The 19238-nt window shown below is 35.8% G+C and overlaps 1 protein-coding gene across 1 annotated transcript in view; it reads left to right on the forward strand.

Moving 5' to 3' along the window:
- Nucleotides 1–9301, forward strand: part of LOC100371678 (uncharacterized) — a 45086-nt gene extending 35785 nt beyond the window's left edge. The window contains exon 7 of the mRNA XM_085506926.1: nt 1850–9301. Within this exon, the coding sequence (XP_085363052.1) occupies nt 1850–7632 (5783 nt within the window). The 3' untranslated portion in view covers nt 7633–9301. The remainder of the gene's footprint in view (nt 1–1849) is intronic.
- Nucleotides 9302–19238: the final 9937 nt, after the last annotated feature.

The raw sequence follows: 19238 nt of genomic DNA on the forward strand, positions 1-19238 counted from the left end.
TTGCATGTGCCTAGTACTTTATGTGGGACATATGCACATGCAGTGGTTTAGCGATTCAATTCAAAATGGCCGACTGGCAGCCATCTTGTTTTTTGAAAATGTTGTATTTTGGACATGCTTTGTCAGTTTTCATTCAAACTTGGTACATAGATTGTACATGTTAGGATACATGTCCATGATGATTTATTTCACAATTGGATCAAAGATGGCCGACTGGCAGCCATCTTGTTTTTTGAAAATGTCGTATTTTGGACATGCTTTGTCAGTTTTCATTCAAATTTAGTACATAGATCATACATGTTAGGATACATGTCCCCGACCGTCCGTGAGTTCCTGAGTCTGTCCGTCCGTGTGTCCGTCTGTCCGTGCGTCAGTCTATCCAACGTCATATTTCAGAATCCTGTGGACCGATTCTGTTCATTCTTTGCATGTGCCTAGTACCTTATGTGGGACATATGCACATGCAGTGGTTTAGCGATTCGATTCAAAATGGCAGACTGGCAGCCATCTTGTTTTTTGAAAATGTTGTATTTTGGACATGCTTTGTCAGTTGTCATTCAAACTTGGTACATAGATTATACATGTTAGGATACATGTCCATGACGATTTATTTTGCAATTGGATTAAAGATGGTCGACTGGCAGGCATCTTGTTTTTGTTTTTTTATGCGGTATCTTGGACGTGCTCTGTCAGTTTTCATTCAAATTTGGCACATACATGTACTTTATACATGTTAGGATGCATGTCCATGACAATTTGTTTCAAAATCTGGTCAAGGATGGCTGATTGACAGCCATCTGACTTTTTGGCCTACTATATTTCCACAATTTATGTACCATTTTCATTCGTATTTGGCACATACATCATACATATCAGTGTGTTTCATAATCAGATCAAAGATGGCTGAATAACGGCTGTTTTTATTTTGGCCATATTACTATGACACGAAACACGTGTTTTGATGTAAATAAACAATCTGTTGTATACGCCACTTGGAACTCAAGTTTCAAGGACACGCTCGCGACAACCCCTCCGCTTTAATATGACGAGCACAAAGAGAACTTAACGGGGACTGTGTCATTTTCAATGACTTGTCTAATGATATCTTCTTTTCTTTAATTGCAATATGTGCATTGCTAACAGCGGAGCTATCTCGGCCACCAGGCTGCTTGTTTTAACCAGCAATACTTTCATTTTGGTGACCATTTTGGCATGGGCATGTCTATAGTATACATAGTATACTGTACAACAAAACACAGTATAGTATATTTTTGGCACTTAACAGATGTGAACACAATTCTAGAAACCAGTATATAATTTTGTTATGCTCAAACCATACTTAATGATCTCATTGATTCGTATATTTATTTAATTTAGTATAATGACAGATGGCAAATTAACACCTGAATCCGTCATTTCAAAAATATAAGCTATACTTGACATATACAGCATTTACCCTTTAATGAGGTATGTAACATGGGCACGTCTGGACAGAACCACTTTGTACGAAAAACAACATTCTTGCATGACATCCACATGATGGACAGTTTGAGTACATAGAATACTGTGACCATGACTAAGCCCATAGCACCAGCTCTCATCTCCCCATGATCAACAAAGCTCATAGTTCAAGGTGTGTAATTTCCAATACCATAGAAAGGTGAAAGTTGATATTTCCTGCATTTCACACACTTTCATACCATCAAATGTATCACATAAACCAAATATACCAGTGAAGCATGCTTTTGGTATGATCTCAGAGTGAACTTTAAATTATGAGTTAGAGAAAGATTACCTTGGGCTCTTTATGAGGTTTGAAATCCCTAATTAAATATTTGTATCATTCCAGATTGTGATGATGATTACAGAATGCCTATACTGGAGAGAGTAGCTGCAGATTTTAATGTAAATTTGTTCACGCGTGGTGATGATACAGACATTAGAGTAACACAATCTATCACAAGTTATCTCAACCCAGAAAACACTAATAAAGAGGAAGGAATAACTAATATGGATATGAAAACAGAAATATATAAGTGCCAAAACCACATCACTCATGTTGACATAAAAAAAGAGAATGATAACCAACCAACTGAAGCACCAAAGACAATTGATCCACCTTCCAAATGTGACAATATTACATATGATGAAAAATGTGATCACCCTGTCAGTCAATGTATGAAAGCTGAATCACCAAATCAACCAAATAATGGAAGTATGTACTTCAAAAACAAAATGCATGCTAACATCTTTGTCAGCACTCAGGACAACCAATATGAAACGGAGGATATGTGTGAATCTGAATCTCAAGAAATTAATCATTCAGAAACAAATAACCTTCGTATTGATGAAGTAGAACCTGCAAACGAACATCCATTTAATGTGAATGAAGAGGGAGATCTTAATAGTGCTTGTGAAGAAGAGGAACCTGTCACACCTAGCAGTAATCCTGTATTGTTAGTAAATGAGGAGAGAGATCATGATGGTGTTAGTGAGGAACCCACCACACTTTCGAAGGAACATCTATTGACAGTGAATAAAAAAGGTGATGATAGTGTTTGTGAGAACAAGGAACCTGCAGTAGCTTCCATTGATCCTGCATTGACAGTGGATGAAATGGAAAATTCTGATGAACATGATATTGTTGACGAAAGTGAAAAAGAACATGAAGTTATTGAAGAAATTGCTAATAATGATGATGTGCTTGGCATAGCACATACTGCTATAGATAACTATAGTTATGATAATGATGATGATGACATTGATGATGATGAGAATGATGATGGCATTGATGAAAACTCCATTCAAGAAGGTGATTCCAACTCTGAAGGCATGCCGACCAATCAACATCCTGTTGTAATTGACAATGTAAACATGCATGATGACTCTGATAGTAAAGACGACATGTGTGGTGATAATAAGGATGACGTATTTGCCAGCTCTGGTGAGAAAACTGACAAGGACATCGCCAATGATGAATTGGAGGAGAACAGTTTGGATAATCATTCAATTGAAAAAATGGAATCAAAAGACAACAATGATGAATGCACTGGCACAAAAGTTGTAAATGAACAAAGCGGTTTTGACAGTTCTGAGATAGTTGTATTTAAAAAAGGGTGGTCAGGCCGTCATAATTTCCCCAAAGTGTATCTGCCTGTGCAGTTGGATGATTCAGGAAAACCTATCATTTATTCTGATTTCCGAGAATTTCGAATTGATGTGAACTTAACTAATAAGAAAGTGAGAGGTAAAAGAAGGAAATCATATTATAAATGTCAAGTGTGTCCATGTGCTGTAGAGTTTCAACATAGCTTGAAACGACATTACTTCAATCATCATGTCCAGGAAAAGTATAAAAGTATTGAACCGACAAAGAGACCAGTGAAGGTTGCTCATCAGAGGGAAAAGATTAGAACCAGAGGGACCAGTTTTGATGAGGAGAGGAGAAAAAGAGCCCACATATTCAAAGATAAGGCAAAAGTTGATGAAGAACGATTTCTTTCAACTGAAATGGGATTTCAAGTTGAATCTAAAGCTAGATTTCGGAAAGCATTTCATCAAGAAACAGATACGGACAGAGTATTTTCATGCAAAATATGTGGAAAACGTCTAAAGTCAAATAAACGATTATCTAATCATATGATGATGTCACATCCTCAACAGTATAAACTTAACTGCCCTAAATGTTCTCGACATTTTCTTTGTCAACAAAGTCTAGAAAGGCATCTACTTCTTCACTCTGGTGTCAAACCTTTCAGCTGCAGATACTGTGGGAAAGCATTCTCAACCAGTACAAATGCTAGAAGACATGAAAAGCTGCATTCCGGCTTTCGACCACATCGATGTGAGGAATGTAAAATCACCTTTATTCATGCAACTGAACTACAGAGACATGTCTCTAGTAATCATGGTGAATTCAAAGCACTACAATCCAAATTTAGGATTCCTGTTAAGACTTTAGAAGATGATGTAATAGAGCTCCCAGTTCATGCCCCTGGTGAAGAGCATGAATGCCCACTTTGTGGGAAAATATTTTACAAAGCCAGTAGTTTGAAACGTCATGCAAGTCATGCCCATAAACATGTTCAAACAAGGATGGCAGAAAGAAAAGTGGAGAATCAAGCACCTGACGGTTACATAGAGGCAACTGATTTGTCAGACACTGTTCCAGATAAGATTAGTCAGTATTTAGATGGAAAAATCATCCCTCCTGAAGATGAAATAGGCCATGTACCAACTGGTGTATCGCAAATTCGCATTTCAAATGTACATCATATTTCATCATTTGATGATTATGCTAGTGATGAAGATTCTACAGCAGTAGGTAATGCTGAAGATGGCGAAAGCGATGACAGTAACACTTCTTTTACCCATGGAACAGAAGATTGCAATTTGTCAGGCAAATCACCTGGTGGTCAAAACCAGCCACATCATATTGATAACTTGATGAAAAATAAATCCATCAAAACTAATAGAATTTCACATTTGCCAGAAGAAAGATTCACAGGTCAGAGCAGCAACCACACTGACCATACACAAACTGTAGAATCAATAAAAAAACAAAATGAAATTGATATTAGAAAACCACCCAGCGCCTTAACGCGCCCTCCATTTAGAGGAAGTTCAGGACCAAAAGATTTCAACCCTGCTTTATTGAAAAGAAACAAAACATCCGAAGGTGTTTCTTCATCTAGTCAGGTAATGGTCACTAAGGAAACCAAGGAATGTGCAGAGCAGGGTTATTCAATGGTGTCTAATGCAAAGTCAGTGCCATCAATAACCCAATCTTCAAGACATGCAGGTCAAAGCTTGCAGCAATTTAGATCACACCCACAAAACACAGCAATTGATACAAAGGTTGTGTCATCGAAAATGCAAGCATCTATTCAGAGAGTCAGAAGTATAGCTGCATTGAAACAATTGCAATATGCACGGGCAAAGGCTGCTGCAGCACAGCGCACAGTGACTCCCAAAATGCCAACCGGTGCAACTTCACAAGCTTCAAGTACTGCAAGGCCTATACTGCAACCTAGACCTATACAAGCAGCCCCTGCTGTACCATCAACTGGGAATGTACAGTTTTCAAGCAGTACCAACAGATCCACACAACAGTCTACAAATGTTTTAACTCAAGTGCAACAAACTATTGGAACATTACCACAACAAGGAGCATTTGTGCTTGCTCAACCAACAAGTTATGTACAGATAGCTCCAGCAAATGTTAGACCCCAAATACAATCTACTGTTGTCAGTGTACAACAACCAGTTACAGGTAGTTCTACGCAGTTTGTGATGGTCCAAAATGTTCAAGGCAGTCCAGCACAACAGTTTGTACATATACCAGTAGTGAGTACTTCAACTGGGCAACAGTGTGTAGTCAGCACACAATCATCAACTAGCACATCAACTGCACCCTTTCTTGTTTCTGGAAATGTCCAGCAAATAACAACTGGAAACATTAAACAACCACCACCTCAACAGTCTTCTTTCATGCCAAGTCAGACTAAGGGCACAGTGAGAGAGAGATTACGCGTTGGAACAGCAGCTGCCAGACCACCTGGTGCCAAATTGGCTGCAGCAATTCAAAACATTCGTGCACATAACCCAAAGCTTTCACAGTCAGAAGCAGATAAAAGATCACATATGCACTTGCAACATGATGCTTCAGTTATTCAAAACAAACCAACTCCTATCACTGGTAATTTGGTTATATCTGTACCAAGACATACAGCAAAAAGAGTAGCGTCCGAGACAGAAAGTGTTGTTGATTTAACAGTTAAACATCGAAAGTTAGAAAATACTGAATTAATCAAACCGCCTTCCAACGAGCAAACACAAGAAAACTTGGAAGTTGCATTAGATCTAACAAAATCGGGTTCTGATCAGCATAGGTTTTTACATTCGGAAGGGCTTCATGCACGAGCTGAAGTTGCACCTATTTTGACTTCCGTACAAGAGCCGACAGTTAAAATCTGCCGACCTGTGCTGCCTGCAAATAATGTGCAAGACTTGACATCTCCCAAGATGAAAGCTCAAGTAACTAGCACTGTGGTCCCTAGTAATATTCACGGTAAACGACTAACTGCATGCAATGTATGCGGAATTGTTTTCAAGTCTGTTAGGGCTCTTAAAGAACATGTTACAACTCATGAAAGTGATTGGAAATACAAATGTGAATACTGTTTTCAACTTTTTCAAAGTCATAATGCTCTTGCTGCACATAGATATAAACAACACAGAACACAGACAACTTATGCATGTTCTGTATGTCAAAGACAGTTTTTAAATCTTTCTAAGCTGGAACAGCACCAAGTGGTGTCACACCCTAATGTAATGTGCGACTATGTACAGATGGGACAGTCTCATAACAAAACACAGCATCAAACCTCTCAAAGTCTGACAGCTTCTACTGATATAATCATACCAAAGGCCAGGGTGTCTACAACAATAGTAAAGAAAAGTAGCTCTCCGCCATCGAATACTGTCTCAGGTTCTCCTGGTACATCTACTAATACTTGTACCAAGTGTGGTATGATTTTTGATGACATGACAGCTTTTCATAAACACATCTTTCAATGTGCTGTGAAGTCTGGTTCTGGTAATCGACCAAAATGGAGAGGAAAGTGGGGACAGAAGCTAAAAACCCAAGATTTACTCAAAAGAAGGGGAGCCAGTCACACTGTTGCAGAGAAATTGAGAAACAAGGCATTGAAACATAACTTTTCTAAAACTGTTCAGAAGTCTTCTAATTCCTTGGATACAGATGTGGACCAGCCCGTATGCCAAGATTGTGGAAGAGACTTTATTGACTTGGTGCACCTGCAAAAGCATCTCAAAATGTGCCCTAACAGAGATCAGTTAAAGATTGCAAACTGTCAAGTGGAGCTTGAAAAAATGATGGTGGGCTACAGTGATGATTGTCGACAGCTGATACAACAACACAGATGTCCACATTGCCAGAGACAGTTCACCTATATTCGCAGTTTGAAAAAACACATTGAAGTGTGTGACTACAGAAGAGTTACTCGCAGAAAAGAACAACAGGTTGTACTTACACAGCCTATACAAAAGCAAGAACCAAGTGAACAGCTTGCGAAGCATGCAATTAATAATGAACAGAAGTTTATATTATGGGATAACCCAAAACAGAAAAAGAGAGGTGGAAAACGCAAGAGACGAGGTGCTTCGAGCAGTCAGAAAAATACAGAAACCTCAATAACTACAGAAAATGTAACCCAACCACTGAGTGATACTGATGAATATGATACTATACGGGTGGAAAAACTATCCAGTGGCACTAAGGTTCATATTATCAATGAAAAAACTATGAAACTAATTCTTGAAAAGAAGGAAGAAAAAATGTTGGCCAAAGCCATGGCAAAACACACTAGCAAAGAGAGCTCTGTTAGTTGCAATGTGTTAGATCAGGAAGCTATCAATACACCCTGTGACCTGAGCCAACCTCTTGTAATAGATGAAAGTAAGCTGGGATCGTCAGATTGTCTAGAAAGTGGCATACCTTCGACACAAACGTCAGATGAATATGAGAAAGAGAGTGAACTACATCTGGACAGTCAGTCAGATTTATTGAAGTCGAATAATGATGTTCCATGTAGTGACATTACAATATAACATTCAAGGGTTGTATGATTGTAATATATTTGTGAGATTTAGGATTATGGATCTTGGGATAATTTTTTAGATACCATAATAGTTAATTAGCTAAGCATACATGTGAAATTATCCTGCCATTGTATTTGAATCCATCCCTGTCGATAATTTGTGATGTCTTTTTTTTAATTATCCCTTTTAAGATGTTTTATATTTTTGCTAGATTAAAATTCATTTAAAGTAGCAATAGTTTTAGCTGAAAATGAGTCTTCCTCATTTTTTATTTCTGCTTTTAGTTTAAAAATACCAATTTACACTAATTTTTAAAGCTTGGTTGCATAGTGTGTTGCATGTAGATCTATTTTAATGCAATCTTGGACTTTCGCTGGCCGTTTTTTTTTTTTAAACATCTGTGTTTTAAACATGTTTATATTGTTTCTGATTAGCAGTCGATAATACAATCATTTATTGTCAATCAGATTCGAGGTGGCTGACCAGTGATGAAGTTGGTGGTAAAATTAAATAAATTCTTTCTCATTAAACATCGAAACTATTAGATAATATTTATCTTTTAATAATGGGGCAATGTTGATAACGTTTTTTTTACGATATTTAATTTTTATAACATTGGGTATGATGTATCACAAAATAGAACTCTGAATGCATCCTGAATTCACATACAGGCACAGATAACTCAAAACTGGACTTTTCATTCGGTATTTCATTGAACGAATACTACATTTGCAGCTAAAACGAAGAGTTTTATTTTATGACATACATCGTAGTATTTGTTATCAAGATACCACATCAGATATTTTCCTATGTTGAATCTTACCCTAATGTGTTTCGTGCAAAACAATATCAAACAAAACACATTGCCTCAGTAGTATTGTATAATTGTAATATAATAACTTTAGAACTCTTTCATCATATTTAAAGCTTGTAATATATAATAATATATATATATATATCGCTATTTTCTTCACTAGTGTTGTTTTAACAGTTTAGTGTAAATTTTATTACGATTTTCAGGCTTCTAGAAACTACTAATTTCTGGCTACTAGTATTTGAGGCAACACAATTCTCCAAATAACTAAAACTAGACTGTTTTTGTTTGTTTTTCAGTAGCCCGTAAGGAGCTTGTTAAAATCAATTCATAACATCATGTACATGTTAAATACATATTACAATCCATGTTTCACATTGTATAGAAATGCGTGACGAACACAAATATCTTAATCTTTTGCGATTAAACAATTTAGCATGTGCCTACAACGTGGTGAAGCCATGCATCTTTTCTTCTTCTTTTTTTAAAGAGTAAATTGATTAACTATCGGTGCTTTATATTATTGCTTTGTAATAACACTAATAGATCTGAAATGTAATATCTTTGTAGGATATTTTAAATTAGATTATTAATATAAACCTAGTATTTAACTGTATATTCTCAAATTGTAACTTATTACTAATATAATATTTCAGTGTGTATTTCACCGAATTGAGACAACAATCCATTAACCTTATCTCGTTTCATATTGTATTTTAGTCATTGCATTTATCCTGGTACGTTTAGTTAGCCATTGTGTGATAACATATTTTGCTATCCTATTATTGCTCTGTCTTATTTAATTACATCTCAACTTTGGTATGCACATGTTGTATTGCCTTCAATAAATTACTTGAAACATTATTTGAAGTGTGTTTATTCATTGGGTATTCTGTGATGGTAGTTGTGTTCTTGTACATATACTGGTACATTTATATAATGCTTGTTTGACACTTTGAAATGAAAAGCCTTTAATACCCCCATGTGTATAGTAAGCCATTTCCAAATATGTATGTAAACCATTGCGATGTAAATCTGGAGTGTTTTCTGTCCAACAAATATTTAGGAATTTAAAATAACCTCTGATAAGCAGCCATAACATTTAAAGTAATCGAATATAGTGACCGGCAGAACAGCAATGAATCAATTGGTAGCAATGTATCACATGACCAGTATTGGTCATGCTTAACCAAATAAGCAATGTTTATGTTGTATAGTATGTATTTACAGCTAAGGAATATGTTGGTGTGGTTGAATCATTACGTAGGAAAAGATTGTAGCACATATACTTTTGAAACAAACGTGCCAATGCGAAAATTAGAAAACTGCACAATTATTGACAGCATTAGGAACATTGACCCAACTGTCAACTTTAGATATCATATTTTGTTAGTTTTTAAACCTAGTTGCTTATAACTAAATGCTAAATCTAACGACAAATCTAAGGTACGTGTTTTGGATATATTATTAAATAAAACGGTTCGAAAACAAGCATATCACCCATGAAAAATATATGAATCCCCATGTGAAAAGTCGTCTAAACAAGCTAAATGCTAAAAAAAATGTGTATTTGGTATTTTGAACTATTAAGAAATATGTTAAGAAACAACATATTTAATAGTAAATTATATTCTACTACCATGATACTTTTTCTGTTTAATAAGTAAATGAAGGCCATATAGCTCAATTGTTTTTAATGCGACATGTGAATCGATCATTGTCTAGGATAACACATACTCTGGAATAGAAATAGAAATTGTCTGAATACTAACATGGAAATCGCCATCACGCTCTACATTGTTATAGATGTTGCTAACACAATGTAAAGTTTTACCCTGGAACTTTGCTTGCCCATCAATGTTATTCTTCATTTATACACGTTATATGTACAAAATTATTCATCCTGTCGTGCTGACAGATGGTGTCCTGTTGAACTGCATCTGTTTGCAGGAACAGAACCCGTAACAAATTGGTCCAAGATATATTCTAGTGTTACATTACCCAATCAACACCTAATAAGCATAGTGATTGCTTAATACTGCCAACTTGGAATAAAGCAAAATAAGTAAAGTATACTCGGTCGAAAAATGAATAGTTTCACACTTAGAGACAGAATCGTTACTCTTGGAACCTTGGTTAATATACTACTCAAAACAATTTAGGGAACACCTGAGTTTTTACATCAAATACGTTTGAACGGTAAGCGATGTCATGTAACCCCAATATTGCCACAATTGCGATTTTTAATCGCATAAATGTTCACTGCAGAGAATAGTTACATTCATGAGGCAACGTTGTGTTGCATGTGTTACTGCAAGCGGTGGTCACATCCATTATTGAAATGTTCCATGAACTGGGATTTTCATTTTCAGCCCTTCTCTCTTTCAGAACTCATGTAACGAAATGAGTAATGATTACATGCAGTCATTATCATCTGTTTTATTGTGCAGATGTTTCACGTCAATTATGTGACATGGGTTTATCTGAAATAAAGGATCTTGCTGAAACTGAGAATATTCAAGTATTTTTTAAATTGTTTTGAGTAGCATATTATCAGATTGCATATTCTACGCTGAAAAGTCTCTGGGACAGTTTCACAAGCTGTAATTTTAAACCTATTTCTAACATATAAAGTTTGTAGTACATGCAGAACACCTCCCAGTGATTATTGTGATCATCATAAATATTAACACAGTCTGTTGGTTTGGCAACAAATGCTAAAGTATGAACTTTTATAAATCCAAAGCCCTTATGATGCTTACAGGGTTCACTAAGAGCTTTTCTGCCTATCATGCAAAGTTGGAATTAAACTTTAAAGAACAATATAAGAAAGTGTGGCAGACAAAAAATGTCATACTGTGCTCTTAATTGAATGTTGGTAAAAAATCACAACATGCTATAGTATCGCATATGCGTTGATGTGATAATTCCCCCTAATTCAAGTTGGCGTCAATAATATTTTGGTTGTGAAATACCGAGACCAACTTACAATTCATCCCGAGATATTACTCTTTCCAAAACATCACAGACGTTTGCTGTATGTGACGTGAGGTCAATGTTTTAGCTTTTTAGCGCCACTGTCGACTTTGTGAAACGGCGCTTATCATATGAGTGATTGCCCGTCGTCGCCCGCGTCAACTTTATATTTTTTTTTACTTCTTCTTGAAAACTACAAGCCTGATTGCTTTGATACTTGGTGTATATGTACTTTGGGTAGACTTCATTTAGATGGTTCATTTCATGATGATATCTTCAATTCTCTAATTTTGATGAATATTTTCTCATTTTCGGTTAAAAGTGGAAATTTTCAACTTCTTGTTGAAAACGGCAAGCCCAATAGCTTTGTTATTATACATATAGGTATCTCAGGTGATCCGCTCTCAGATTTGTTCATTTCGTGATGATATCTTTAATAATTTAATTGAAATTGCCAACAGCTGAGCTATCTCAGCTGAGATGCTGCTTGTTTAGGCCCCGTGGGCAGTAGCACATGACTTTGACTTTGTCAGCCTGTCCGTGTGTTCATCTATCTGTCTGTCTGTCTGTCCGTGTATGTATGTCAGTTTTCGGAACCGCTATGTCAAGAGCATTTTAAAAGAAAATTTGGCATACATTTTTTACAAATATTTTAGTTACATATGACGAATTTTTGTTTTGACATTTTTACCTGGTCTGTCACACCGTACAGTTGTTGTTGAAATTGCTTATTGATAGTTTGTACGCTTCATATTGAGATCAGTGTCAGTTTCTAAAGGTTTAATATATACCATAGTTTAAGGTTCACATACTATAGTGAGCTGATTGGTATATTGGGAGCATACATTTTTTTTTCAGTCAGTAATCTTTTCTATGGTGTTGTCCAAACTTGTCAATTCAAACTTATCTGCTTAGTTTAGCAAACGACTTCCTCCTATGATTCTTATAGACGAAAGGCAGAGGGTCGGTAGTCCTGTCACGATTTTTTCATTTGCTGTTGATACCAATGTATATGCATAACACATTTCGCGTAAGACAATATATACTGTAACCTTTATATTTTCACTAACCATGTGATAATTAAGTTTAAAAAATAATTCAAATGTAATTTGACTTGAGAAGAAGTGCTTAAATCCGGCATTAGAACATTTTGATTGGTCGAGGAATACAAGGAAGGTTTTTTCAAACGATAACTTGAATTGACGCCAACATCGCTTTTCAGTACGCTGGTATCTTACATGCGTTGATTTGTTTTTAAATCAATCAACATTTTTTGGGTTTTATCATGTTTAATTTGAGAGTGATCATTATGTTTCTGTTTACACTCAAGTGCCCTTCCCTTTCAATAGTTTGTTTATGTTATGTTGTTTATGTTTGTTTATTTTAGTTTGAATGTGTGTTGTATTCTCCATTTTCTTGTTAAATCTGTGAACAAGTAACTAGGATTTCCTTGCATTTGTTTCAGCATTCCCGACATAATATATATTGTTACTTTTTAACACTCATATGTTTATCACAGTGTAGGCCTATCTACCAATCTCGCTTAATGTTATTATTATATTGTTGATATCTGAAATCCTCACCATTTTAAGTTGATTTGATTTGTCTTATTTGCACACTTGCATCTTCACTTTCTTGAAAAATCATCAATACGTTTACACGGTCGGGGCCGCCGAACAAGAGCTGAGATCTGCTAGAGTTCAATTCAGTTCGATCAGAGCCGACCAGAACAGCGCCGCCAAATACTTAGTATGAAAACAAGAGTGTTTAAAACGATTTTGGTCTTGTGCTTGTGCTTTTCTTTACATGCCAAAATGCTGTTGAGCTAGGAGAAAAAACAAACAGTCATGAGTCTGAGATAATGCACTGGTGTTATGATATAGGTATCGCGAATAAACAGGACACACGGCAGCTAAAATATGCTAAATATCTTACAGCCTATTTGCTTAAGTTATTGTCATACAAATTTACCACCTTGTAATTGTTCAACGGTTGTGATATTTTGTCAACCTATACCTAGTAGGAACACGTCGCCGTAACGCGACCGCTTCTGTTTTTATCTTCGGTGTCTTTAAAAATTTCCTTCAATTTCCTTTGGATCTGTTCAGTCGTCCTCCTCTTGTTTTCGCATAATTTCGGACGCCATTTTTCTGTTTCCCGTTGAGCTATCAATCTATCGCAGTATTTCTTTACTCCGCCAAAACACAGTCATTCTACTAGGAGAGTGGCTGTGGTCAAATATATATTAGAGCGTGTACCACTCCGTCAAGCCAGAAATTACGCGAAATTACTAACGATGTTGTGATTTCGGCCCGATAGTCGAGACGGCTCCGAGAAAAAGCTGTGCTGTAAACGTAGAAATAGACGCTCGGTACGTTTTTACGATGTTAAAAATACTATAATAAAAAAGTAATATACTTAGTCAATCGCCGATATAAGTAAAAACACGACCATGGAAAGAAACATACCATTTATCCTGCTTCTAAATAAAAATTACTGGAATTCCTGCAAAAATTGGAACTCTACGACAAGTCATCTTGACCGACCATTTGAAGACATTTACCAAAACACTACAAACGCGTAATTGCTTGTTACAGATAATTTTACAACTACAGTTTATATGAGTGTTAATATTAAAGAGGAAAAGAAACGAAAAATAGAAATATTACGGGCGTACGAAATTTGCCAACTGCAGATCTGTAGATTTGTCTTGTTATTTTTGTTCAAATGAAAAGTAGTATCTTCATTGAGTTGTGGGAAGCGAATACAATATACTATTGTTCTCCCAAGTGAACAGGCTGCTCCATAATTGAACCTAAAACCTCGGGGCATGCACACCATTTTTTTCGACAATTTCGATGTCATGGTCGAAAACCTTTTCTACCATTTTGTGTGTTTTGTTTGTTTTAAGAGACAAAAAAAAAACGTGCCGAGCGCCTATGAGTAAGACAAACACAAATATGTACGTTTTATCCTCTCGGGAAAATGCTACTTAGATTTCCATAGGCGACAACGTTTGTGTTTGGGTAATTTTCTCCAAAAAAACAGAACGCAAACAAACAAACCGCTTTCATGTAAATAGTATTCTGACCACAAAACCGAGTTACGGTAATTCACGACTCAACGAATCACGAGTCTCGAATCAACGGTTCAATTTTTAATTAGATTTCATTTTTACCTTGCCCGTACCATCATGATGGAAGGGAAAGGTATATTATGATGAAAAATTGTGTCCGGCGTTGTCGTCGTCGTTGTTGTCGTCGTTCTTGTTATTGTGTGCACAATAACTTTACTAATGCTATTCCAAACTTCATTAAACGTGGTCACCTTATTCATCAGTATAAAGTCATCCCTGAGTATGAAGGACAGATTTCCTATATGAAAATATCAATATGCAAAAATTGAGAAAATTGTGATACACATTCAAAGGTCACTGATCTCAGTGGAAATATGCATTGTTGTATGTGTTCAATGAAGCAAATCATTTAATAGTATCCTTGGAAATGTATCTCCCAAACCCCATGGGAATACTATACTGGGTTTCAAAACCAACTCATGGAGAGATTTTTTGCACAGTCTGATACACATTTGCAAACCTACCAATAAAATCAAGATGTCAGAAAATCAATATAAGCACTCCTATGAACTGGGTGCCAAACTTTGATCAAGATCTGAAGCTAATGGAAAATCTGTTCAATTCAAAGTTATCAAATCAAAAACAATACATAAATATACATAAAAAGCAAAACGTGGCATCCACATTTTGGAACTTTTATAATACTAATTTAAAAACGGAGTTCAAAAACAAAGATTGTAGTGTTTGAAGATGTAGATAGTCAGGAAGCAACAGGCAACAGTCACACAATGAATATAATAAGGCAGTTCATATTTGTCTCAGTGAATCATTATTTTTTGACAGACACCTGTACAAAATACTTGGACAAAAGCCAGCTAAAATTTTCTGTTATCTTGCATGTTTTATGAATCTATTCACATCTAAGTGTAGCAATTTTTTTGCGATGAGGCATTTGTTTTTATACTAAAATATCTGAATTACTTTGAATAAAGCTGGAAATTATGTCCCTTAAAATAATTAAACAAATTAGGCACCAATGTTTTTGTAAGATATTTACATCTATCAATTACATTCGGTAGACTGATTCCCCACTGTTGGTTCAACCCCAAAAGTTGTTTGTATTCAAAATTAATTATGACAATGCGTAATCGTATTGAAACAAACTATGATAAAGGGAATATTATATAACAAAGGGCAAGGTCACCAGAGTCCAACTACGTTTTCAAAATAATATTATCATGAAAGTTTGATTTAATTTCTTTCGTTTATAATAGTTTATATTTCTTGTATAACCCTCTATATATGAGTTGTCGCCCGCTACTCGTGACCATATATCGGTAAGTATCACATGGTATACCCGACGGTTTCGGATTATTTAAACACATTCGAGTATGGTAACGTGATTGGCCATTTCTACATGAAGTTACATTGTTGTCAAAAGTATCTACACTTCCAATTCTATCTTGTTTAGAATTTCACATTTCTGATCCAGATACGTGTACGTTTGACATTTTTGCTCTAGATTTAAACTGTTAGTTTAATGGTAGTTTAATATTTTTGAACAGCAACGTCGTTTGAAATGTATAGGATATGTTGATGTACTGGATTGCGACACGCATCATCGTGGCGAGAACGAACACACTGTAAAACAAACTTTCAATTTCAATATGCACAATAATTTCTAAATGTGCAATGAACACAATTATACTTTGCCAAAACCACCTCAGCTAACATTCGTCCTAATTAGTATTTAGAAAATGGCTTCAAATACTTATCCCATAATACATTTCACAATAGATGGACGTGCCGGTTTTTGTAGTGTACTCAAGATTCAACTCTGTGTACATTTCATAGCCAATAATGCGTCTATAATGAGCTGCGTAAAATTACTTTAATAATCACTATTGGACACACATTCAAATTGCACATTTCCATAATTTGAGGGCATATGGTGAATTCAAAACATAAATTATAGAAACCAGTTATAGTAATGTCTTAATGGGGGGATTAATGATTTTTCCAAAATAGAGCACCCCCCCCCCCCTCAAACAAATTACGACAGATCCACTGAAAGATGCACTAAAAACTGAAGTAGTGGTCAGTTTTGGTTGACACACCCTTGCTAAATTCCCGAGGGGAATTCAATCTTCGTACGTCAAATTAAATTCTGAATTGTATTCAAAAGTGCTACGTAACAAGTGAACAACTATCAGACTGGTATTCGTTCACCGCCATAGATAGGGTGCAATGTAAGTGTTCGATGGTGAACTGGTAGCTTAAATACTCCTTCAATGTACTGTCTTTTTTATAGTCAACTGCCCTTAATGCACATGTAATTACAAGAAACCGCGAAAACGGATGATGATAGTCGCTGGATTTCTCATCAAAGCGTTTACTTCCTGACAACACGAAGTCAAGTTAATAATGAATTGTGGATTTAAAGTGAGGGATTCAAATGACAGCTTACCAATTTAGGTAAATATAATAACAAATAGTTGGTGCGAAAAAATTGCGTTAAATTCTGAACAGGGTCTATCATTTATTAAAAGTAGTTAATAGTTCAAGCACAAGAGCGTTCAAACAATGTTTCATTGTATTATTTGTAGTCCAAAATTCGTCATTAGTTTGTTGATTCGTGATACGCGATTCGTCGATTCCTGATTGATTACCCTAACCTTAGAAAAACACATATTCACCAGCTCAAATTCAAAAAAATGAATGTACACAAGACACACCTATTTTTCAGGCTTTGCACTGCCTAGTTTCTCATTCGAAACACAGTTCCCCTATGTTCGAAACAAGAAACATCGCTCCCTGTACTAGCTATTTATATTCAAATAGTAATCCTGCTTACTGAAGATAACGATTGTGCGCGGTCATTCACTGCCAAGTCAGCGAGCTACACACATGGAACTCCGCGCTACACACAACCCCCCCCCCCCAAATAACTATAACATATCTTCATTCATAGTTCTGATGAAGTATTTTAATGCAAAATGTTATAGTTTGGGTATATTTGAAGACTGAATTTTAGTTTTCTCTCACTATTAAAATGGGAATTTTGCTTTTGTTTGCGCATAACCCCATACGAAAAGCAGAGAGACAACGAATTTCACATTCCAACTGTTCTATATAATGAGCATTTCGTGAGCATCGTAAAGTTTTTTCCGTGTTTTTTTCCCAATTCTTGTTATCTACGACACCGAAGCAAAATGAACTACATATAATCATATTCATGAACACTCAGGTATCAACAGTATTGTTTTGGCCTTAGACTTAATAATACCCAGACTTGTTTTTGTAACGTGCATGTTTTATGACGCATCGACACCGATCGATGTATTATAAAACAGTATTACAATGCGTTTAATGACAAGCGGACCGAACAAACTTCAATCAAATTCGACCTTCCCGGTTTATTTACTTCCGTGCATGCATAGGGTTTAATATCGCCGATTTTCTTCCTGTGAACTGTGAACTGAAACATTTTATATATACAATGCTTATTTATTTCCATGACTAAGAGCAGTGAAACAAATAAACACGCTGTTTATTGAATGTAAACAGCCATTTCATGCGAGAAAGTAAATCACAGTCATTTCTTCGATAATAATAACGACGAATTAAATTTTTTTGACAAATATCTGCGCGTGCACACTTTACACATGAGAGTGTGAATCATTCGTCGCATGTAAGGTTAGCACGTGCCAAACATACATATGTATCTTTCAAATTATTGTTTTAACTACGACCATTACGACCATTATATTCTGTGGGTCGTATATGCTGTTAATGATTCCATACACGCCATCATACTGGTGAGACTTCAAGTGGGACTGTTACTTAATCACGTTCATAGTGTGGTCGGAAATGCTGACCGGCAGCGCTGGAACAATGGGACCACGGTAACATCTATTTATGTGTTCTCCGTAGCCATTGACACGGAGGAGGTATTGTATGGGAATTGTGTGGGGTGTACTGTCCCGCTTTGGGGACTGGGATTGCACATTATGAATGCTACAAATAAATCCCTGTGAACTGAACCCATTCTTTATACATTAAACCCACGGCCACTTTTATAACAAAAGGTTTTCAATAAATTTCACAAGCCTATGAGAATAAACAGAAAAGATTCAAACTTGTTAGCATAACAAAGTAGGTTATACTGAATTTGAGATCAATTATTTTATTCAAGACAAGTATAACTTATTTCAAACTAGTGTCGCGTTTAAATATAGGCATTTACAGTATCACTGGTTCCCTACATCGATTAAGAAGTGTTCTCAACATTCCGTGCGTCGTTTTGTGTATTCGTCAGTGCATGTTTATAGCGGGGCAACTAGTTCCGATGATTAAATCTGCTCTCACCGGTGAAAAACCATGCCTAATAATTCACCCCGTCCCATGTAAGTGACACGATATCCCCGGGATTGTAAAAATGTCTTAGAATCTTTAAAAAAATGCTTAAGTATATCAAAGTTGATCGAGAATAAAAAGGAGCGTATACATTTTAGTTTATGTTACACATCATCTGTTATCCAAATACGTTCGTTGAATTCTGCAAAAAAGTAACCAAACAACACTTAGTAAACGAAAACAGAATATGAAGCTATTGTCTGCTTTCAGTACAATACACTATATTAAGACCCTTCGGAAATATACATGTATGTTGTAATCCCTTGCTAAGGGAGTTCTCGGCTTTTGTATTATGAATGCGTCGATTATAAATATACCACCACTCACGTATAA

Source organism: Saccoglossus kowalevskii, chromosome 13, assembly GCF_978046115.1.
Source record: "Saccoglossus kowalevskii chromosome 13, keSacKowa6.1, whole genome shotgun sequence".
Lineage (NCBI taxonomy): Eukaryota > Metazoa > Hemichordata > Enteropneusta > Harrimaniidae > Saccoglossus > Saccoglossus kowalevskii.